The 24,452-nt window shown below is 47.4% G+C and overlaps 1 protein-coding gene across 2 annotated transcripts in view; it reads right to left on the bottom strand.

Moving 5' to 3' along the window:
* LOC140911001 (dedicator of cytokinesis protein 2) overlaps positions 1–24,452 on the bottom strand; it is a 353,749-nt gene that overhangs the window by 211,351 nt on the left and 117,946 nt on the right. For both annotated transcript variants that reach the window (XM_078852647.1, XM_078852648.1), the window contains exons 18-19: positions 22,004–22,193; positions 7,736–7,833 (exon numbers count right to left, since the gene is read on the bottom strand). In XM_078852647.1, the coding sequence (XP_078708773.1) occupies positions 7,736–7,833; positions 22,004–22,193 (288 nt within the window). The remainder of the gene's footprint in view (positions 1–7,735; positions 7,834–22,003; positions 22,194–24,452) is intronic.

The raw sequence follows: 24,452 nt of genomic DNA, 5'->3' as shown, positions 1-24,452 counted from the left end.
CCAAAGGGGAGGACTCCATACTGGTAATGATCTGAGCATATTATAAAACATGGGAAATGCTTGTGGGATGGGTGGATAGTTACATGAAAGTAGGTGTCCTATAGGCCAAAGGCGATGAAACAATTTCCTGGATCTAGGGATGGAATTATGATGGAATGGGCTTACATTGCAAGAAGCAATGATCTTAAACTGCAGCAAGGGCGGTTTAGGTTGGACATTTTGAAAAGCTTCCTAACTGTCAGAGTGGTTAAGCACTGGAATAAATTGCCTAGGGAGGTTGTGGAATCTCCATCATTGGGGATTTTTAAGAGCAGGTTGGACAAACACCTGTCAGGGATGATATAGATGATACTTAGTCCTGCCTTGAGTGCAGGGGACTGGACTAGATGGCCTCTCAAGGTCCCTTCCAGTTCTATGATTCTATGGCTAGCATCACCATTCTGAAGTGCTGAAAAAGGACATGGATGTTCAAGTTTCTGAGATCAAGGATTGGTCTCCATCCTAACCTTCTTTGAGGACTAGGAAATAGTTGGACTTGAACCCTCTTCCAACAAACTTGGGTAGAACTGGTTCAATCATCCCCAAGAGCAGGAGAGATTGTACCTCCTGCCTTAAGAACTCCTTGGGAGAATCACAGACTCATAGAATTGAAAAAGAAGGTGGTGAAACAAAAATTCCAAATGATGTAAGAAAAGCCACCACCAACAATCCCCCAGTCCTCCAAAAAGAAGAGCCCAGGAAGACTGTTCCTACAGCCCTCAGGATGAGAGCTCTCCTGGCTTTTCCTTTTAACTGGGAATTGGTCCTGCTTTGAGCAGGGGGTTGGACTAGATGACCTTCTGGGGTCCCTTCCAACCCTGATATTCTATGATTCTATGATTCTATGAGACTCAGAATTATGAAGAATACTGAAAGTCCTATTACCGAATATAGCAGAGTTATTATGCTTCTCACTCTTACTATAGGAAATTTCATAGGCATTTTAACTGGATGACTGCTTATCATGCCAACTCTGTCTATCTTCAGAAACTGCTGAAGAGTGATTGGTAACGGGAGAGCAATCTTCACCACAAAAGGACTGATATTTACCAAGAGCTACCATCTAAATTGACTTAAAATAAACAGACATCTGTTTAGACTGAAGTAAAAATTTTGAGACCCTTGAGAGGCCATCTAGTCCAGACCCCTGCACTCAAGGCAGGACTAAGTATTATCTAGACCATTCCTGACAGTTGTCTGTCCAACCTGCTCTTAAAAGTCTCCAATGATGGGGATTCCAAAACCTCCCTAGGCAATTTATTCCAGTGTTTAACCACCTGACAGTTAGGAAGTTTTTCCTAATGTCCAACCTAAACCGCCCTTGCTGCAATTTGAGCCCATTGCTTCTTGTCCTATCCTCAGTGGATAAGGAGCACAATTTTATCACCCTCTTCTTTATGGCAACCTTTTACATACTTGAAAACTGTTATCATGTCCCCTCTCAGTCTTCTCTTCTCCAGACTAAACAAACCCCATTTTTTCAATCTTTCCTCATAGGTCACATTTTCTAGATCTTTAATAATTTGTGTTGCTTTTCTCTGGACTTTCTCCAATTTGTTCACATCTTTCCTGAAATGTGGCACCCAGAATTGGACACATTACTCCAGTTGAGACCTAATCAGCGTGGAGTAGAGCAGAAAAATTACTACTTGTGTCTTGCTTACAACACTCCTGATGATACATCCTGGAATGATGTTTGCTTTTTTTGCAACAGCGTTACACTGTTGACTCATATTTAGCTTGTGATCCACCCCCAGATCCCTTTCTGCAGTACTCCTTCCTAGGCAGTCATTTCCCATTTCGTATGCATGCAACTGATGGCTCCCTTCCTAAGTGCAGCACTTTGCATTTGTCCTTATTGAATTTTGTCTTATTTACTTCAGACCATTTCTCCAGTTTGTCAAGATCATTTTGAATTCTAATCCAGTCCTCCAAAGCACTTGCAACCCCTCCCAGCTTGGTATCCTCCACAAACTTGATAAGTGTACACTCTATGCCATTATCTAAATCATTGATTAAGATATTGAACAGAACAAGACCCAGAACCTACCCCTGCGGGACCCCACTTGATATGCTCTTCCAGCATGACTGTGAACCACTGATAACTAATCTCTGCCAATGGTTTCCTAATCAGTTATGCATCCACCTTAGAGTAGCTCCATCTAGGTTGCATTTCTCTAGTTTGTTTGAGAACATTATGCTAGACAGTATGAAAAGCCTTACCAAAGTTAAGCTATAACACATTTATTGCTTTCCCCCTCTCCACAAGGCTTGTTACCCTGTCAAAGAAAGCTATCCGGTTGGTCTGACATGATTTGTTCTTGACAAATCCATCCTGTCTGTTACTTATCACCTTATAAGGGTCCTTAGAGAGGGACAGGGACGGATAAATAAAGTGGAAGTGGATGCAATAACCCACACTGACCACCTCTAATTTGTCTGAGGTGATCTGCTCCCAGGCAGGTGGGAAGTGTAACAGTCAGTTTCCAAAAGAGGGATGGACAGTAGAGTTGTACAGTAGAGGATCCTGAGGAAAAAGTTGCTCAACGCCTTCAACCAAGGCGTCCAAACAATCTCTTATACAGGGGTGTAGACTGGGTAGTTGTAAAGGGAGGTGGTTCACTTTTCTGAGGTTTGAATTTCCTCAAAGGCTCCAAAGGGCTAGGAAAGGCCTGGTGTGCATAATGCTGGAACATTGTGGAGTTTAAGTTCTGCTAAAATGTCTCTTTATTGCAGGCACATAAATTCCCAGTGACTGTAGCATTGCTCTTGAATCTGTAAGGATATAGAGTGAGGAGCTTTGGCCGTTCAAAGGCAAAGTCTTCAGTTGCATCAGCAGCACGGAGAACAGTCCACAAGGAGGCTTTTGCAATCAACTAACCCTCAGAGACAGGGGATTGAAATTGGTCTTTTTGTGGCAAGTGTTCAGTAAAGTGTGTGAACTTAGAATAATTTCTAGACTCACCATCAAGGCCTGGTGGTTTCCAATTCAGAATTGAAGAGCTACAGATGAATAGCTCCTCCTGCCCTGTAGGTCTAATCATTTGGACTCTTTGCCCAAAGGAAAGGGTCTAGAATGAGCCTGGCTTTAGTAACGCTTTTCATTGACCAAGTCCACAGCTAGGGAATTAGGGGCAGGACGGTGGAAGACGTGATCCATTCCTTTAACTTGAATATTTTTTATATGCCCACTGGCAGGTGGGCTGAGTGGTGGCAGGTGTTTGCCACAGAGCATGTGCAGGCAATAACAGTGCCTCATTAATTGGTAGGGCAAACTTTCCCTGGGGCGGGGTGATGTTTAAAATGTCTACCGGGGGTGCTGGGAGTCTTGTACCTCTTTTCATGGAATCCAGATGGAGTCTGCCAGGTGTTTCTGGAAAGGTCCTGGAAAGCCTTAAAGTCATCAACATCAGAGGGCAGTGGTGGCATTACTACCTCATATGGGGAGGAAGAGGACCTGGCTGAAGTAGGGGAGTTTTCTTCAGTCTCTGACTCTTATTCCTCTTGTGCTTTTCTCAGTACCAAAGAAGTACGTGGTACCTGAGGATAGTCTTGGCGCCTGTGCATAATGCGGTACCGGTGCGTGTTGGGGTTTGTTTCTAGCTGGCACCCTGTAAAACTGTTCACTGAATTGCTCCCTGGGGTTCCAGTACTCCTCAGTCCACTGAGGAGTGGGTTAGGGGAAGGGTCCCCAAGCGTATTCATATCCCCGATTTTGAGCGTGTTTGGTGGGCTCTGGAAGATCTTCATCCGTAAATGGACTCAGGAGAGTGTGATGCAGAGCCCTGCACCAAGACCTCAGAGTCAGAAGTATCCTCTCCTGGGTTAAGATGGGGAGCCTCAGGCATCAATGCCAGTACCAAGGATTGGAAGCCCAATCAAGAGACATGTTGCAGCTGGCGGGGCAGTACCAGAGAAGGAACTCTAGTAGACCTCCTTAGTAGGGGAGACTCTGGCTCGTCTGAGACTAGAAGGTCCTCCAGGGAAAGGGATCTGGAGGGTGGTGGAGGGCTATGATAGCCTATGTTCAAAGCCTGCGTCAGTACCAGAGCAGGAAACATGGATCAGGGAGGAGATGGTGAATGTGATACCAGAGAGGTTAACAAAGGGTCTTTTCTGACCTTGGAACTGTAAGAAGGCAACGGTAACAGTGCCCAGGGAGTAGTCCTGTATACAGCACAGTGCTGAGAGGTGTCAGAAGGAACCAAGATAGAAGCTACCCTGAGAGTAGAAGACTTCTCCACACACCACTTCTTATGCAGTACTGAGTCTCAGTAACAGTTGCAGACAGAGTTTCCCAGGTGTGAGATTTCTTTCATTTATCTGGAAAGTGAAAGAGGCTTTTTCCCCCTCAAAGGCTTAGTCTCTGGGGCTGCTAACTGGTTTCCAATAGTCACCAAAGTGGCCTGAAATGTTCAGGCCGATGTACCGGGGAGACGGGAGCAGACCCCTCAGGAACTAGGGATTGTACCATTAGGAGGAATGTCCCCCTAGCCTCTCTGTCCTTTCTAGACCTGCCTTTAAACACTGAGCAGACCTTGCACTTGAATGGGATGTGGGTATCTCCAAGACACTGGTGACAGCTAGAGTGCCTGTTTCTGCAGGTAAAAAAACCTGTGGCAGGCCTGGCAAGGCTTAAATGACAGGTGGGGTTTTCAGCATGACCTGGCATGCCAAAGCATTAACTAAAGTCCTGAAAAAAGGAGTAACCCTCCTTTGAAAGCACAATTGTGCTGAAATAAAATTAAAATGACAAAAATAACCAAAGTAAATAACTAACAAAGAACATTTCACAATAAGTGAGAGAGGCTGGAGGCTGCAAAATGCTCCATCTCGAGCTGCAGGTGAGTGGCAGCAGGTCCACAGCTCCCTACATGCCTCATAAGGGAGAACGAGGAGCTGCTTGGCACAGGCTTGGGCCCGCAGACACTGCTTTACAGTCTCCAGTCAAGAGTGCATGGGCGTGCGCGCATCCTACGGTGGAGCACCCACAGAGACATATATTTGAAGAAGAACAGAAACAGACTCCTCAGTCCCTGCGCAATATTGGTGCTTATAATCTGTTCCCCTCAGTTTTCTCTAGTACGGTGCTTCTGGCCTAGGAGATAAACAATTTTTTTTAAATTAAAAAATTCAGATTTTATTTAAATCAGATTTCTTTTATTTAAAATAAATAAGTTTATTTTTTATTTAAAATTAAATTTTAAATTGACAACCTATGTTAGGGCCTAGATTTATTATAATGTATTAAAATAATTTAAATTAAATACAAAAAAAGAATATTAAGCAGTACGTGTTTGCTCTCAAGTTTTAAAGTAAGTCAAAGCATTGAACTGGTGGAAGTGACTCACTCAGAACTCAAACTAGAGTTTGTTGAAGGGCTGCACTAGCTTTTGATAGCAGTAGCCTCTTCTGCAAGTGCAGAGAATATTTTCTTTTTTTCCGTTTATTCAACTAGTCCCATTTAATGGCCAGTTCATTCAAAGTTAAGAAAACAACTGGGAATGGAAAAAGCAGGAACGCTTATTTTCCTCTTCCAATCTATGTATAAAAAGTAGGTATGAGAGGATGAAATCTAAAAGTCCTAAAATCTTGAAGGACGTTGTGACCAGAAATAATCAGTTCAATTCATTAACTTTTATAAATCAGTCTTAAATGCAAAACATGTTTTGATAAGCTTTTCAGTATACTTTTTTCCAGTTTTCAGCAAATTCCAGGTAGTTTTAATTAAAAATTGTGTGTGCATTTTAATGAATTTGAATTTCCATTTCAAATAGAGCTTGATACAAATCACAAGTAAAAAATTACTCATCAAGTAAATAAGAAATGCATCATTCAACATTTTCTAATACATTTTCTAATAAAAATGAAGAAGCTGAATAAATGTAAGTTAAGCTATATAATAGCTTAAATTAATGTGTATAGATACAGTGCATCTTCCTGGTTAGCAAAAAGAAGCACCCAATTGAGTGTGAAGACTACATTTGGCAGAAAATCAACATATTTAATGGTTTCCAACCAATGAGAATGAACCTTTCTTTAGGAACATTACAAATGCAAAACATGGTTAAAATAGATGACTTGAAAAGGTTTCCTGCTTGCTGATTTAAATCATGATTAAAATAGGTCATTTAAATCACTTTGATTTAAATCAGTTAACCCACCCTATCCCAGCCCTTCCCTGGAAGACAATTTTCCAGCCTTATCCATCTCCCTGACAGGAGGGTTCTCCTCATACTTGGCCTAAATTCCCTCTTTTCTTTGTTTCATTTGATCCCTCCTCATTCCACCATGGTTCATGACCCTCAGATATCCAGACACTACGCATATCTGCTACCATTTGCCAATGAAAGGCAAGTTAGAAGCATCATGGCAGCATTTCACTGGCCGTTCATGACCTGCAGGAAGGCTGTGCAGGATGTCTATACAAACCCACACTGGAGAGTAAGAAGTTATGGAACAGCCCTGACCAGACACCCCTGCAAAGCCTGCAAAAGCTGGAGGCTGGGCTGTAAAGAGGGGAGCAGAGCAGCTCAGAGACAGGCAGTGGAACGGAGCAGGTGGCTGCTCTGAGGGGAAGTTACTGCCCAGGAGCTCATTGCCTGGCACTTGACAACACAGACCTGTGCAAACCCGTAGGGGAGAAGCAGGAGTCAGAGTGTGCGGGTCAGAGACTTGGCTGGAGTGAGTTACTCTGGTAAGCTGAAGGAGACTGGGGTAGGAAGTGTTTCAGGGGGTGGGGGAGCGGAGGGGGAAGCAGCTTGGCACCCCAAGATGTAGGGTGTAGCCGCCCACCACTGGGCCCTGGTCTGGAGCCCAGTGGAGAGGGTGGGCCCAGGCTCCCCTACCCCCTCTGAGAGGCAATACAACAGGAGCCTTCACCTTCAGTGAAAGGCTGACTGGGAAAGACTGTGACTGGTCAACGGCCTAGCCCTCAAGCCTCTGTGCTAAGGGGAGGACTGGAAACCCTTGGGGCAGGGACGCCAAAGGACAGGGCTGAGCTTCAATGGGGAGATGTCCTGCCAGTGCTCACGTGACCACTAGGCAGCACTGTCAGTTGTTGTGCACCTTCTGCAGTGTGGTTTCTGAGAGCTACCAAAATCTGCAGCCTTTCCCAGATTAACCCCCTCCTGTCAGTGTAACACGCCACACATCCCAGTTGTTGTGGCTCCCTGGTCTCTTCCCATATCTGCCTCCCTCTGCCGGTGCTGCACCCAGCCCAGTGGGCCCTGATTCCCCGTTAGGCCCCTTGGATGTCACTACAGCATGAGCAACTACTCAGCCCGTGACCCCTCAATATTTCTGTGGCTCTTCTCTGAGCTCCAGACAGTTTGTCAGTAACTATCTCTCTGGCAATAAGGTGCCCAGAGCTCAGCATCAGATCCCAGGTGGGGTTTTCCAGAGCTAGAGAGAAAAGGACAACCCTTCCCTGTTCCAGGCTGGAGCCGACTACACACACCACTCAGTGTGGCACGGGCCTATATCCTCACTGCTATATCTTCAGCTCCCTTGCCCACTCTTCCCCTGGCCTGCTCACCAGGCTTTGCCTGCTGAATCTGCACTTTCCAGTTCTCTCTTTCTAAGGGGGGTGGAAAGCGGCAGCTGTTTAGAATGGGGATATGGGATGTTCTTCCTGTGGGACAAAGAGGGCTGGCCCAGGAGAAGCTCTGCCAAGGCTGCCAAGGACCCTTCTTACCTTGATGACTTCTCCTCCATCCACCTTCATTAGCTTCTGGAGGTTTCCAGCCAGGAGGTTGGGCTTCGACCGCCACTTCAACAGCCCCAGCAGGTCAACTGCATGGAAACAAACTCATTCAGTCAGTCAGTCCTTATTTTCTATCGACCTAGGCACTGACTGAGCCCTTTAGCTGCACCTCCAAGTCAGCCAACCCTCCCTGTCCCCCAACCAGCTTCCCCCACTTCCACTGCCCAAGTCAGCATGAAGAGATTCAGAACTGAATCCTCTGCTGAAACAGAAAATGCTCCCTATGAGGAAAGGGGCTGAATGACCCTGGCAGGAGTGACTGTGGCATGATTCTACACTCACTCCCACCAGTCAGGAGTAATTCCACTGAAGTCAATGGAGTGCCAGTGATGTGAGTGAAAGGAGAACTGGTCCCTGCTGGCTTTCACAGCTTCAATGCTATGTTAATATGAGATGTGGCATTTAATTTCTGCATATGTTACATGGGGAAAGAAAGAAAGCAAAAAAACAAAAGAAAAATCAAAAGTGGCCTGGTGGATTCCTTGAGTGACAGAGTCTCCTGAACGAGTGCAACTCCTGCTCCAATTCCCATCTGCTCACAGCTCAGAGGGAGCCAGGGTCAGCCTGCATGTCAATCAATTTATGCTATGGTCAGATAGGCCTATGGCTGCCCTGACAATATGAGTGCTTACACATCTATCTCTGCTTCCCTCCTCTCTTCTTGCACTGAGCTAAAGCTTCACACTTGGTCACAGAGTCCTAAGTAGAGACTGCCTGAAAAGCTATGACCTCAACTGCAATCACACAAAAGCACCACACATTCTAGGACAGGACCACTGTGAAAACTGAACAGAAAGTCTCCACTAGCTTCTGGGTCCTGTTGGGTCACTATGTTCTGTGGCCACATTCTGGAAGCAAACATCCAGACATACACCTTTCAACCGGCCAGTTTGAAAGATTAAAAATACTGACCTGTCAGGAATCAGGGCCTGCAGCAGAGCCAGTCTCCAGGTGGCCTCATCAGTATAGCTGGCCTGCAGCAGGCTGCCTGATTGGTCACACCATATAATTAGCTGAAGGGGACAGTGGCCCAGTTTTTAAGCCAGCAGCAGCAGCAGCTACCTGGCTGCTCAATGCTCATGCCTAACGCTGTGCCTGCTCCTCTCTTACCTTGTTCCCGCTGCTCCTGCCTTGCCTCTGTCCTGCTGCTGCCTTGCCTCTGTCCTGCTGCTGCCTTGAACCCCTTTTTGCCTGCCACCTGCTTGCTCCAGTTCCTGCTCTCCGGTTTGATTAATGATTCTGGCTTGTGGCTGCTGACTCCAGCTTGACCCTGGGCTCTGATATCCTGTTCCTGACCTCCTGCTTGAGCCTTGGCTCCAGCTTCTGACTACTGACCAGAGTCCCTGGCTCTGACCCTTGTCCCTGGCTCGGATGCTTGGGTCCCAAAGCCTGCTCCAACCATTCGGTCTGATACCTGCTCTGACCACTAAGCTAGACCACCCTCATCCCAGTCACCTGAGAGATTGAACAGCCCTAAAAAATTATGACCAGGGGTCCTTGGAGCAAGCATGGACCCCATTAAGGCCCCAGCAGAACTGGTGGATGCTGTCCAGAATGTGCAGGAGCAAGTAATTGTCCTGTAATCACAGAATTTGGCTTTGCAGGTGCCGTTGCTCTGTTGGCTCCCCCAACTCCACCCCCACCCCAGAGCCGAAGATTCTCCTGCCTGACAAATTTGATGGCACACGGGACACGTTTTGGGTGTTTGCAAACCAACATCAGCTCCTGTTCTTACTATGCCCTCAATCATTCCAAATGGACCAGACCTGTGTGGGGCTCATCTTAAGCTTGTTGACTGGGGAGGCCTTGGCCTGGGCTTCTCCCCTCCTGGAACAGTCCAGCCCCGTTTTGTGACAATTAGGGGAATTCATTCAAGCCACATCCATTATCTCTGATGATCCCAACTGTATATGGACCACTGAGACAACGCTTCAGGCCTTACAGCAGGGAAATAGACCCGTTACCAAATATGCCACTTCATTTCATTGTTTGGTTTCTGATGTCGGGTGGAATGAGGCAGCATAGCACCAGCATTTCCACCTGGGATTAAATTATATAAAAGACAAGCTCACGCAGGCGGAGCCTCTGCCTCGTTTGAACTATCTGATTGACTTGTGCATCTGAATCGACAATTGCCTCATGAAGCGGCACCACAAGCGTACCTCAGTTTTCCAGTTCATGACATCCCAGCCATGGGGTTCTTCTCTGGTACCCAGAAGTCACCTACTACAGGACAGGCCTAACAAAGAAAATAACAGAACGCCACCAGCCGTCATCTTCAGCCCCCAACTAAAACCTCTCCAACGCATTATCAAGGATCTACAACCTATCCTGAAGGACGACCCACCACTCTCACAAATCTTGGGAGACAGGCCAATTCTTGCCTACAGACAGCCCCCCAACCTGAAGCAAATACTCACCAGCAACCACACACCACACAACAGAACCACTAACCCAGGAACCTATCCTTGCAGCAAAACCTGTTGCCAACTGTGCCCACATATCTATTCAAGAGACACCATCATAGGGCCTAATCACATCAGTCACACTATCAGAGGCTCGTTCACCTGCACATCTACCAATGTAATCTATGCCATCATGTGCCAGCAATGCCCCTCTGCCATGTACATTGGGCAAACTGGACAGTCTCTACGTAAAAGAATAAATGGACACAAATCAGATGTCAAGAATTATAATACTCATAAACCAGTCGGAGAACACTTCAATCTCTCCGGTCACTCGATTTCTGATTTCAAAGTGAGTATCCTTCAACAAAAAAACTTTGAAAACAGACTCCAACAAGAGACTGCAGAATTGGAATTAATTTGCAAATTCGATACAATTAACTTAGGCTTGAATAGAGATTGGGAGTAGAGTGGTTGAGTCATTATACTAAGTAAAACTATTTCCCCTTGTTTATTCCTTCCCCCTTCCCCCCTTCCCCCCCTCCCCCACTGTTCCTCAGACGTTCTTTTTAACTCATGGAAATGTGCTGGAAATGGCCTACTTTGATTATCATTTCAAAAGGTTTTCTCTCCCCCCACCCCACTCTCCTGCTGGTAATAGCTCATCTTAAGTGATCACTCTCCTTACAATGTGTATTTTTTCATGGTCTGTGTGTATATAAAATCTCCTCACTGTACTTCCCACTTTATGCATCCAATAAAGTGAGCTGTAGCTCACGAAAGCTTATGCTCAAATAAATTGGTTAGTCTCTAAGGTGCCACAAGTACTCCTTTTCTTTTTGCGAATACAGACTAACACGGCTGCTACTTTGAAACTTCTCTGGCATCAAAGTTCTAGCAAGCCAACCACGTTTGTCCACAAGTCTCTGAATCTGAGAAACACTGATGTCCAGCATTAGGCTTGTGCTTATATTGTGGGAAACGCAGACATCTTGCCTTGACGTGTCTGGTGAAGACTTGGGCAGAACTGGGACCAGGAAACACCAGGTCCCGTACTCCAAGGAATCAATCCAGACAGAGCTGGTCTTCTCTTTCCTTCAGTAGTTAATAGCACCCATGGGCCACAGTGGGCAGAGCAGGACCCCCAAGTCAGTTTCTGATGCAACTCCAAATACATCTATAATTCAACTGCTGATAAGCTCAGAAATTCACCTAGAGACCCAAGCCAAGTCAGGGGCCTCAGGTAATGTTAAGGACTTGAACCTTGCCATGGCTCATGCAGTTCCCACCAGATCTGATCGAGACTGTAGATGGGTCTCTTCTCTCCACAGAACAGTAACCCACCAGACCTTGGCACTAATGGTTATCAACCTTCGGCGCATCAGGAAACACTACAATTTGGACTATGCTGGGCCCCCATGTGCGGTCATCCTAGGCATGTCCTGGCTAAACACCCATGACCCCCACATTCATTGGCAGGAAACCCTACACTTTAGCTCCCACTATGCCGATTATCCTGTCTCCCAGGATCTGAGAACCAGACCAGTGTGCTCTGTGGTTCATGTCACACACTGCAAGACCCTGATCATCAAAGAACAAGACCGCTAGGACCCTGATCGTCCCCTACAGCTCCATTTGCTGTGGCCGAGATCCCCCACAAATATTGTGACTTTGCCAGTGTTTTTTGAGAAGAGGAAGGCAGACATCCTGCCCTCACATGGGACTTATGATTGCCTGATCAATCTCTAGCCTAAAGCCAAGATCCCATTTGGTCAGATATATGCCCTCTTTGAACCTGAACTTCAGGCTATCCACATATACTTGTAGGAGAACATTCAGAAGGGTGTCATCCACCTGTCCACCTCCCCAGAGGGCTCTCCAAACTTTATTGTCAAGAAGAAGGATGACTCTTTGCAGCTATGTATTGACTATGTGGCCCCGAACAAACTAACTGTATGAAACCACTTCCACTTATAAATGAGCTCTTAGACTGACTATGGGCAGCCCGTACTTTCATGAAGTTAGACATGAGTGGGGCCTATAACATGGTGCACGCGCATGAGGGAGATGAGTGGAAAACCATCTTTCACACTCTATATGGCTTCTACAAATACCTATTCATGCCGTTCAGCCTAAGCAATGCTCCAGCAACATAGGAGCATACGTGGGATGATCTTCGTTCAGTACCACCCCTCCCGCCCCTTCTAAAATACTAATTAGGTAAAAATTTGTAACCACACGTCCCCTGGGCGTGCTTGTAAGACATGTGACTCCTTCGAGGGAAAAGGGTGCAAGAATCAAGCAAAGTAAATTACCGTTGGGGGGATTCCTTAATTGACGCTTGGAAAAGCAACGCTGCTGGACAGAGCAGCCAAACCTCTGCTCCGTGGGCTCGAGTAGGACTGTGAACCAGAGGGGTTGTCTCAAGGCAGCCGAGGCCTGGCCTCGAGGGAATCCGAGACAGACCAGAGGGCTGAAAAGACCAGACCAGGAGGAAAGAAGCCGTCTATAAAATTGGTAACCACCTTCTCTGTTTGCCAAGCAGGAACTGTGTGATGCTAGCACAGGGCCTGTTTGTGTATGTTTGTGAAAGAGAGACTTGTTAAGAGGAATGTATAGCTCTTAATGTATAGCACTTATATCTAACATAAAGGAGTTATGTGCTTAATATAACCCTTTGCCACTTATGTAATTCCTTCTCAATAAACTGCTTTGTACTGAAGACAATTACTGTGGACCTTTTTCACTGGTATGGCAGTAATCTGCTCCACCGGGAGCCAGTAAAGATCCATTTCAGGGGTAGTAGCACCCCGTGTTGTTAACAGTGATTGTCATGGTCGGAGTTCTCTGTTGAAATGGGACTCCTGAACAGACGTTCTTTGGTTGTGTCCACCATTTTAGGGAGTCTTTGCCCCTGCGTGGCATTGTAACACATCTGTTTAAGTTGTGCCTGTGCAGGATGTACACTGTTCGAAGCCAGGCCTGTAGGCATCTCATGTGAAATCTGGTGTGTTTGATAACAAATGCTGTTGCTGACATGTGCCCCAAGAGCTGTAAATCTGTTCTGGCTGATGTTTATGGGCTGCTGATCAATGTCTAAATTAAATTGACTAGCGTGATGAAGCATTGCTGAGATAGCGTTGCTGCTGCTGTTGAACAGTTGGGACAGGCGCCTATGAATTCCAATTTCTGGACGGGAATCGGTGTAGACTTTTGCACATTTATCTATAACCCTAGGCTCGTGAAAACGGTTACCATACTCTGTGTGGCGTTTATTGCTTCTTGTTGTCTTGGTGCCTAACGGAAGTTACTAGATCGCAGGCCCTGGTGCTCATGGGAGACTTCAATCACCCTGATATCTGCTGGGAGAGCAATACAGCGGTGCACGGACAATCCAGGAAGTTTTTGGAAAGTGTAGGGGACAATTTCCTGGTGCAAGTGCTGGAGGAACCAACTAGGGGCAGAGCTCTTCTTGACCTGCTGCTCACAAACCGGGAAGAATTAGTAGGGGAAGCAAAAGTGGATGGGAACCTGGGCAGCAGTGACCATGAGATGGTCGAGTTCAGGATCCTGACACAGGGAAGAAAGGAGAGCAGCAGAATACGGACCCTGGACTTCAGAAAAGCAGACTGTGACTCCCTCAGGGAACTGATGGGCAGGATCCCCTGGGAGAATAACATGAGGGGGAAAGGAGTTCAGGAGAGCTGGCTGTATTTTAAAGCATGTATTTTAAGGTCAGGTTTGACAAAGCCCTGGCTGGGATGATTTAGTTGGGGATTGGTCCTGCTTTGAGCAGGGGCTTGGACTAGATGACCTCCTGAGGTCCCTCCCAACCCTGATATTCTATGATTCTATGAATCCTTATTGAGGTTACAGGAACAAACCATCCCGATGTGTAGAAAGAATAGTAAATATGGCAGGCGACCAGCTTGGCTTCACAGTGAAATCCTTGCTGATCTTAAACACAAAAAGGAAGCTTACAAGAGTGGAAGATTGGACAAATGACCAGGGAAGAGTATAAAAATATTGCTCGGGCATGCAGGAGTGAAATCAGGAAGGCCAAATCACACCTGGAGTTGCAGCTAGCAAGAGATGTTAAGAGTAACAAGAAGGGTTTCTTCAGGTATGTTGGCAACAAGAAGAAAGTCAAGGAAAGTGCGGGCCCCTTACTGAATGAGGGAGACAACCTAGTGACAGAGGATGTGGAAAAAGCTAATGTACTCAATGCTTTTTTTGCCTCTGTCTTCACGAACAAAGTCAGCTCACAGACTACTGCACTGGGTAGCACAGCATGGGGAGGAGGTGACCAGCCCTCTGTGAAGAAAGAAGTGGTTTGGGACTATTTAAAAAAGCTGGATGAGCACAAGTCCATGGGGCCGGATGCGCTGCATCCGAGAGTACTAAAGGAGTTGGCGGGTGGGATTGCAGAGCAATTGGCCATTATCTTTGAAAACTCATGGTGATTGGGAGAGGTCCCAGACTACTGGAAAAAGGCTAATGTAGTGCCCATCTTTAAAAAAGGGAAGAAGGAGGATCTGGGGAACTACAGGCCAGTCAGCCTCACCTCAGTCCCTGGAAAAATCATGGAGCTGGTCCTCAAGGAATCAATTCTGAAGCACTTAGAGGAGAGGAAAGTGATCAGGAACAGTCAGCATGGATTCACCAAGGGCAAGTCGTGCCTGACTAATCTAATTGCCTTCTATGACGAGATAACTGGCTCTGTGGATGTGGGGAAAGCAGTGGACGTGTTGTTCCTTGACTTTAGCAAAGCTTTTGACATGGTGTCCCACGGTATTCTTGCCAGCAAGTTAAAGAACTATGGGCTGGATGAATGGACTATGAGGTGAATAGAAAGCTGGCTGGATTGTCGAGCTCAACGGGTAGTGATCAATGGCTCCATGTCTAGTTGGCAGCTGGTATCAAGTGGAGTGCCCCAAGGGTCGGTCCTGGGGCTGGTTTTGTTCAATATCTTCATTAATGATCTGGAGGATGGTGTGGATTGCACCCTCAGCAAGTTTGCAGATGACACTAAACTGTGAGGAGAGGTAGATACACTGGAGGGTAGGGATAGGATACAGAGGGCCCTAGACAAATTAGAGGATTGGGCCAAAAGAAATCTGATGAGGTTCAACAAGGACAAGTGCAGAATCCTGCACTTAGGATGGAAGAATCCAATGCACCGCTACAGACTAGGGACCGAATGGCTAGGCAACAGTTCTGCAGAAAAGGACCTAGGGGTTACAGTGGAGGAGAAGCTGGATATGAGTCAACAGTGTGCCCTTGCTGCCAAGAAGGCCAATGGCATTTTGGGCTGTATAAGTAGGGGCATTGCCAGCAGATTGAAGGAACATAATCGTTCCCCTCTATTTGACATTGGTGAGGCCTCATCTGGAGTACTGTGTCCAGTTTTGGGCCCCACACTACAAGAAGGATGTGGAAAAATTGGAAAACGTCCAGTGGAGGGTAACAAAAATGATTAGGGGACTGGAACACATGACTTATGAGGAGAGGCTGAGGGAACTGGGATTGTTTAGTCTGTGGAAGAGAAGAATGAGGGGGGATTTGATAGCTGCTTTCAACTCCCTGAAAGGGAGTTCCAAAGAGGATGGCTCTAGACTGTTCTCAGTGGTAGCAGAGGACAGAACGAGGAGTAATGGTGTCAAGTTGCAGTGGGGGAGGTTTAGGTTGGATATTAGGAAAAACTTTTTCACTAGGAGGGTGGTGAAACACTGGAATGCGTTACCTAGAGAGGTGGTGGAATCTCCTTCCTTAGAAGTTTTTAAGGTTAGGCTTGACAAAGCCCTGGTGGGATGATTTAGTTGGGGATTGGTCCTGCTTTGAGCAGGGGGTTGGACTAGATGACCTCCTGAGGTCCCTTCCAACCCTGATATTCTATGATTCTATGATTCTATGAGGTAATCATCCAAGGTAATCATGACTCCATGTCTGTGGAGGTGTGCCACCATGACAGCTGGAACTTTGGAGAAAACCCTTGGGGTGGTGGACAAGCCAAAGGCTAGTACTTTGTTTTGGAAGTGTTGTTTCCCTAGGGTGGACCTCAAGAGTATTCTGTGTGATGGGTGGATGGTAATGTGGAAATACGCCTCCTGCAGGTCGAGGGACAAAAGCCAGTCCCTCTTTTCTAACACTGGAATTATGGTTGATACTGTCACCATCTTGAAATGTTGGGTTTTTACAAATTTGTTGAGTTTCCTTAGATCCAATATGGGTCTCCATCCGCCTGTCTTTTTCTGCGTGAGAAAATAATTTGAACAGAGCCTTTTCCCTCTGTGCTTAGTTGGTACAGGTTCCACTGTACCTAGATAAATAAGGTTATTTACTTCCTGTTGCAACAGTGACTCGTGAGAGGGGTCCCTGAAGAGGGATGGGGAGGGCAGGTGGGTGAGATGAAGATAAAGGGGATGGAGTAACCAGTTTGGATCATTTCTAAAACTCATCTGTCTGTCGAGATGCTGCACCAAACTAGGTGAAAAGGTGACAATCTCTGAATAGTCGGGAGGTAGAGTCTGTTTCTAGCATTAGAATAAGTGGTTGTCTCGTGCCCTCAACCACACCTTAAAAATTGCTGTCTAGTTTTGGATTGTTGGAACGTTGAAGGTTTGTTTTTTGGCTGTCAACATCTGGTTTGCCTTTGCTTGCGGCATTGTTCATACTGTCTATTTTGTGTGTATGGTGGTGATTGGAATCTCTGGATATAAAACCTGCCCTGTTTCTTTTTATTTGCAGGTGTGTAGATACCCAGGGATTTCAAGGTTACCCTTGAGTCTTTAAGGGTGTGGAAAGATTCATCCGTTTTGGCTGCAAATAATTTTGGGTCTTCGAAGGGTAAGTCCTCAACTGTTGCCTGGACCTCCCTGGGGGACCCCGAGAGATAGAGCCAGGATCCCCGGCACATAACCACAGATGTTGCGATAGATCATGCTGCCATGTCTGCGGAGTCAAGAGAGGCCTGCAAGGCCATCCTGGTGATGAGATGTCCTTCAGCTATATTCGCTTTAAATTGTTCTTTTTTATCATCAGGCAAATTGTTAATAAATTCTGACATTTTCGAAAAGATGGTGTGCATGTGTTTCACCAGGAGAGCTGCACAATTAGCTATGTGGAACTGAAGTGTTGCAGAGGAATAGGCCTAGCAGCCTACGAAATCCAACCTCTTCCAATCTTTGTTGTATGGGGTTATTCCAGAGTTGTGTTGTTTTCCCCTCTCGTTTACAGCCTCCACCACTAGTGAATTGGTGTAGGGTGAGTAAATAAAAACTCAGCCCCTTTAGATGGCACATAATATTTTTTGTCCTATTTTTTGCATGATGTGGGAGCTGTTGCTGGTGTCTGCCAGATGGTTTTTGCAGGCCCCATAATAGCATCATCAATCAGTAAAGCTATCTTTGCTGATGGAAATGACTGGAGTATGTCCAGTAGCTTATGCTGAGATTCAGGTACCTGTTTTAAAGAAATGTCTAACGATTCTGCTACCTGAAAGGCCTTAAAATCATCCCCAGTGGTGGCGGCATTATGGTTTCGTCTGGTGACGAAGATGAGAGGTGTGCAGGTGGTGAGGCTTCCTGATCAGATATGTCCTCAGTTTCCTCCGTCACTTCCTCTTGTGTTTCTGAGGATGCTGGGATAGGTGGTAATAGGGATTGTGCGGCTCTCAATCTTGGTGGGCAAGGAGGCCTGCAGTGGTGGGCCCTGTACCTTGCCCACAGATTCCAGTAAGGCCAGTTCAGTGGGAAAGGCACGTGGGGTGGTGCCTATGGGTGCCATTACCAAGCACGTGCCTCTGAAGATGGGTGACATGCTGGTAGCTGAGATGGTCCAGATTGCAGTGAGGAGTGACGAGGAGTATATATCACTGCATCATCCTCCTCTTCACCATCACTGGAGGGATGGGGAGCTGATCCAGATGGAGTATTCAAGTGGCTCAGTACTAATCTGGATGGAGTACCTTCGGTACCGAGTAGAGGGAATTCAGGTGTTGAAGAGATTATTAGGTCTGCATGTCTTGTGAATTGTTGTGGAACCGTGGACTTTGGTACTGGGGATGGCATTACTGGCGGCCCAGGAATGTGAACTGTAGTCGCTGGTGTCAAGGGCTTTGAGCTGAGCGGCATAGGTACAGCAGGTGGCACCACTGCGCCGCTTGGTTCCGAGTTTCTTTCGGCTCTGCGGATGCCGAGGTGGAGGGTTTCACTTTGCTCTGTGAGCATCCGTTCGAGCTTGCCCTCATAAGGTTTATCACTCTCCAGTAGGGCGTCAAGACATCTAAAGAGGACACTCCTCGAAAAAGAAGCTTTGTTCCTACTATTAAAATTTAACGATGCTTGGTTTCAGAAGGCTGTCTGGATATTGTACTCACCACTGGTCAGACTCTTGAAGGGAAGAAACTGCACCGGTGTATATACACAGTGGATGCACCCTTACCTTTGCTCTGAGTACATGCATTCCAGGTCCTAGGGGGCAAAAAGAACCCTCCTAGGCCTGTCTTAGGGTAAATAGGGTTCTGAGGCTAACTCTTTTTGTTGCTATGAGAAAACCAATTATATGTCCTGATACTGACAGTTTTCCTATCTCTTTAAGCCAAAGTTTACTTCAGTTAATGTAAGATGGTATGGGATACTTAACGTAAGTGAACAGGATTATCACAGGCCAATTTGGGCTATATAACTGCTATATTAATGCTTAATAATATGCATACTTAAATGCTTGGAATATATATTGTGGGTAGTATTATTAACATAATATATATGTATGCTAGTCAGCGTATATTAGTCAACAGTAACCTCCAACCTGTTATGCATCATCCACTCTGTTACTTAGTGAACCCATCAAGTCTTAGACCTTGACCAGGATCAGACCTCTGCAGCCTTCACATTCCAGAATGGGATCCTATAACATGAGGGACAAATCTATGTGCCTGAAGGGATCACTCTGCTTCGAATCCTAAAATTCTGCCATCATGCTCCCCTAGCAGGCCACTTTGGCCATTCAAAGATTCAAGACCTGGTTTCCAGGAAGTTTTGGTGGCCAGCAATATGTGCCTCTGTTGCGTCCTGTGTAGATTCCTGTGATCTTTGCACCCGGACTAAGATTGCCTCATTCAAGACTGCTGGGTCTCGTCCAGCCCCTACTCACTTTGCCCTGGACTTGGGCCATCCTTCCCATGGACTTTATCATAGATTTACCACCTTCCCAAGGCCACAGTACTATTCTAGTGGTGGCTGACCACTTAACCAAGCTGGCACATTTTGGTCCATGCCAGGTGCTTCTGCTCAGGAGACAGTTTGTCTGTTTATGAACAACATCTTTTGTCTCCCCGGCTTGCCTATAGGCATGGTATCTGACCAAGAAGTCCAGTTTATTTCCCACTTCTGGCAAGAATTTCTATGCCATCTGAGTATTGACACCCTAACCTCAATGGCCTTTTATACAAGCACCAAGAGTCAGGCAGAGTGGGTCAATCAAGTCCTTGAACAGTACCTACGTTACTTTCTAAACTTATCATCAAGATAATTGGCTGTCCCTGATTCCTCACCTCACGCCAAGTTTACTTTTACATCAATGCTAGAAATGCCTCCAGCAAGCAAGACTCTTTTTGTTGCTAACTATACTTTCCATCATTGTGCTCACACAGAGATCCTCGCCGAATTGTCAATGCTTGCCACTAACAAAATCATTGTCCACAACCAACAGGTAAACCAAGAACTCCAGGGCAGTTAAAAATCGCCAAGACAACTTATGAATGGTATACCAACCAGTCCCGCCAGCCAATACCTGGTTTTGGGGTAGGGGATAAGGAGTGGTTGTCTGCCTGGAATCTGTGATCAACTTGCCTCTCTGCAAAGCTGGACTATCCGTACACAAGGTCTTTCCAAATCACAAAACAGATTCACCCTGTTATGTTCAAGTTCAAGTTACAGCTACAAGATTCCCTCAAGATTTACACTGTTTTTACATCTCCCTTCTAAAAATTATTATTCAAGAATCCCTTCCCACTGCATACTCCTCTTCCACCTATAACTGTTTGGGGCCAAGAAAAATAAGTGGTTCGATATATTCTAGCTCAGGAGTGGGCAAACTTTTTTGGCCCGAGGGCCACATCTGGGTATGGAAATTGTATGGTGGGCCATGAATGCTCATGAAATTGGGGTTGGGGTTCAGGAAGGGGTCAGGGCTCTGGCTGGGGGTGCGGGCTCTGGGGTGGGGCCTGAAATGAGGAGTTCAGGGTGTGGGAGGGGCCTTTGGGCTGGGGCAGGGGGTTGGGGTGTGGGGGGGTTGAGGGCTCTGGGGTGGGGCTGGGGATGAGGGGTTTGGGGTGTAGGAAAATGCTCCAGGTTGGGACAGAGGGGTTCAGAAGACAGGAGGGGGATCAGGGCTTGGGCAGGGGGTTGGGGCACAGGAGGGGCTCAGGGCAGTGCTTACTTCAAGCAGCTCCTGGAAGCAGCGGCACGTTCTCCCCTCTGGCTCCTATGCGGAGGCACAGCCAGGCAGCTCTGCATGCTGCCCCATTCTCAGGCGGCAATGGGAGCTGCGGAGGCGGCACTTGGGGTGGGGGCAGCGCACAGAGCCTCTGGCTGCCCCTACATGTAGGAGCCGGAGGGGGGACATGCCACTGCTTCCAGAGCCGCACAGAGCCATGGCACAAGCACACAGAGTGGCTCCTGACTCCACTCCCCAGCGGGAGCTCGAGGGACGGATTAAATCGGCTGGCAGGCCAGATGTGGCCACGGGCCATAGTTTGCCCACCCCTGTTCTAGACTCTTGCTGGGTATCTAATTGACTGGGACAGGTATGTCTCAGACAAATGTTTCACAAACTCAAATAACTGAGGAGAAGCTTTCATAGAATCATATAGAATCATAGAATATCGGGGTTGGAAGGGACCTCAGGAGGTCATCTAGTCCAACCCCCTGCTCAAAGCAGGACCAATCCCCAATTTTTGCCCCAGATCCCTAAATGGCCCCCTCAAGGATTGAACTCACAACCCTGGGTTTAGCAGGCCAATGCTCAAACCACTGAGCTATCCCTCCCCCTGAGAACCTGCAGAACACATCCATGCCCAAGATCTCCTGCAAGCCTTTCACCACATGTACCCCAAGAAACCAGGCCCCAAGGCCCCTAGACGGCACCCTCGATGGGGAGGGGGGCACTGTGAGGGCCTGCAGCAGAGCTAGTCTCCAGGCAGCCTCAACAGTACAGCTGGCCTGTAGCAGGCTGCCTGACTGGCCACATCACCTGATTGGCTGGAGGGTCTAGCAGGCCAGCTCTTAAGCCATCAGCTGCAGCTAACTGGCTTCTCAATGCTCATGCCCAACATTGTGCCTGCTCTTGTGTTACCTTGTTCCCGCTGCTCCTGCCTTGCACCCAGCCTTGCCTCTGTCCTGCCCTTGCCTTGAACCCTTCTTTCCCTGCTACCCTGCTTACTCCAGTTCCTGACCTCTGGATTGACCTGTGGCTCTGGCTTGACCCCTTGCAGTTTCCCAAGCATTTTCCTCACAGGCAAGAGGCTGCCCATGCATGCTGATACATGTGTGTTTATACCCTGTAACTAACAGCTGTATCCTAAAGGATCTCCTGAAGGGGGCTGATGGGCTGTGCAGCTGTGTGCAGGGTGGACAAACATATACAGATGTGTAGGAAGTGAATACAGCTTATTTAAAAGTATGGCAATGTCACACTGGCATGTTGTGATGTGCACGCTGGCATACCGCAGAAGTGTCACACTGAAGTTTGTGGTGTGCAATTCTGCTGAAAGCAGGGGAAAACTCCTACATACCATTCTGGGTTAGTTTGGTGGAGCAGACGAGGGTGGAGATTTGGAAGCTGTCCCGGGAAGATATGCCCATACCAGCCATGCCACCGCTCACTCGGAATGAGGAACCAGAAAGGGTCTTTGACTCTAATAGACTTCTCATAAAAGGCAGATTCAGGTAAGAGCTGGAGTCCTCCAATTTCCTGATGTCACCCTAAAATCCAAAGTGTGTCATCAGAATGGGCAGGACATAAAAGATTCAACCTGTATGACTCAGCATTTTTTGATAAATTTGGTTGATAGCAGTAACTGTGTTGACGTAAAAAGAAAAGGAGTACTTGTGGCACCTTAGAGACTAACCAATATACTTAGACTTCGTAAAAAGAAAAGGAGTACTTGTGGCACCTTAGAGACTAACAAATGTATTTGAGCATAAGCTTTCGTGAGCTACAGCTCACTTTATTGGATGAATGCAGTGGAAAATACAGTGGGGAGATTCATATACATAGAGAACATGAAACAATGGGTGTTACCATACACACTGTAACGAGAGTGATCACTTAAGGTGAGCTATTACCAGCAGGAGAGCGGGGGGGGGGGGGGGGGGAAGAGCGGGGGGGGGGGAACCTTTTGTAGTGATAATCAAGGTGGGCCATTTCACTACAAAAGGTTTTTTCCCTGGGTAAGGTAACAGGGGCAGTTTTTTTGTTTTTTTTTTTTTGAAACAGAAAGAAAGTTTATTGGTAACGCTTACAAAATTACCAAAGGAAACAAAACAACTATGCAACAAAACAACGCAATCAGAAGGTATAACACAGCAGCTTTCAGGAGGGAGAAGTGTTCAGGCTAGCCTGGGCCCAGAGCGGGGGGGCTTCCTCGACACTCGTGGTCTTCCACCCTCCTGAGTTACCTGGTGGCCTAGAGCGGGGGGGCTTCCTCGACACTCGTGGTCTTCCACCCCCTCGAGTTACCCAGTGCCGCGCCCAGTGTCACCGATCCTCCCTCTCCTGAGAGTGCCCAGTAAGATGGGCACGGCTGCGGGGTGGGCGGTTTGGGGGGGGGTAGACACCCACGTATTATAGGACCCCTCCTAGATGACAGGAATGATGGTATCCACAGCGGCAACGGCTGGGGCTGGCGTCTCTCGCTCTTCCCCTCAATCAAAGGGTCAGACGGAGGGAACCGGACGGGTCACCGAGCAGAGAACCCCAGACAGCGCCCACCGCTCCTTGAAGGCGTCAAGGGAGTCAGTGGACGCCGCCCAGAGGAACTCCGCCCGAATACGTGAATGTACTGAGGATTGGAAAACGGCCCCACAATCGCAGGACGTTTCATGGGCCAACCTCCTCTCTCTGGTTTTATAAATGGCTGTTTTAGCCAAAGCTAGGAGGAGGTTGACCAGAAGATCCCGCGACTTTGTGGGGCCACGGATGGGAAGTGTATAGATAAAAAGGTGGGGGGAAAAATGAAGCCAGAAGCGTAATATAATATTTGTGAGGAGCCGGAAAAGGGGCTGCAATCTGGCACACTCTAAATACACGTGCGCCAGGGTTTCCCTCACATTACAGAAAGGACAAGTGTCCGGAATGGGGGTAAACTGTGTCAGAAACATAACAGGGGCAGTTGTTTTTTTTTTTTTGAAACAGAAAGAAAGTTTATTGGTAACGCTTACAGAATTACCAAAGGAAACAAAACAACTATACAACAAAACAACACAATCAGAAGGTATAACACAGCAGCTTTCAGGAGGGAGAAGTGTTCAGGCTAGCCTGGGCCCAGAGCGGGGGGGGCTTCCTCGACACTCGTGGTCTTCCACCCCCTCGAGTTACCCAGTGCCACGCCCAGTGTCACCGATCCTCCCTCTCCTGAGAGTGCCCGGTAAGATGGGCACGGCTGCGGGGTGGGCAGTTTAGGGAGGGGGGGGTAGACACCCATGTATTATAGGACCCCTCCTAGATGACAGGGATGATGGTATCCACAGCGGCAACGGCTGGGGTTGGCGTCTCTCGCTCTTCCCCTCAATCAAAGGGTCAGACGGAGGGAACCGGACGGGTCACCGAGCAGAGAACCCCAGACAGCGCCCACCGCTCCTCGAAGGCTTCAAGGGAGTCGGTGGACGCCGCCCAGAGGAACTCCGCCCGAATACGTGAATGTACTGAGGATTGGAAAACGGCCCCACAATCGCAGGACGTTTCATGGGCCAACCTCCTCTCTCTGGTTTTATAAATGGCTGTTTTAGCCAAAGCTAGGAGGAGGTTGACCAGAAGATTCCGCGACTTTGTGGGGCCACGGATGGGAAGTGTATAGATAAAAAGGTGGGGGGAAAAATGAAGCCAGAAGCGTAATATAATATTTGTGAGGAGCCGGAAAAGGGGCTGCAATCTGGCACACTCTAAATACACGTGCGCCAGGGTTTCCCTCACATTACAGAAAGGACAAGTGTCCGGAATGGGGGTAAACCATGTCAGAAACA

The sequence above is a fragment of the Lepidochelys kempii genome, chromosome 4 (assembly GCF_965140285.1).
Source record: "Lepidochelys kempii isolate rLepKem1 chromosome 4, rLepKem1.hap1, whole genome shotgun sequence".
Lineage (NCBI taxonomy): Eukaryota > Metazoa > Chordata > Testudines > Cheloniidae > Lepidochelys > Lepidochelys kempii.
This window is presented reverse-complemented; position numbering and strand designations above follow the sequence as displayed.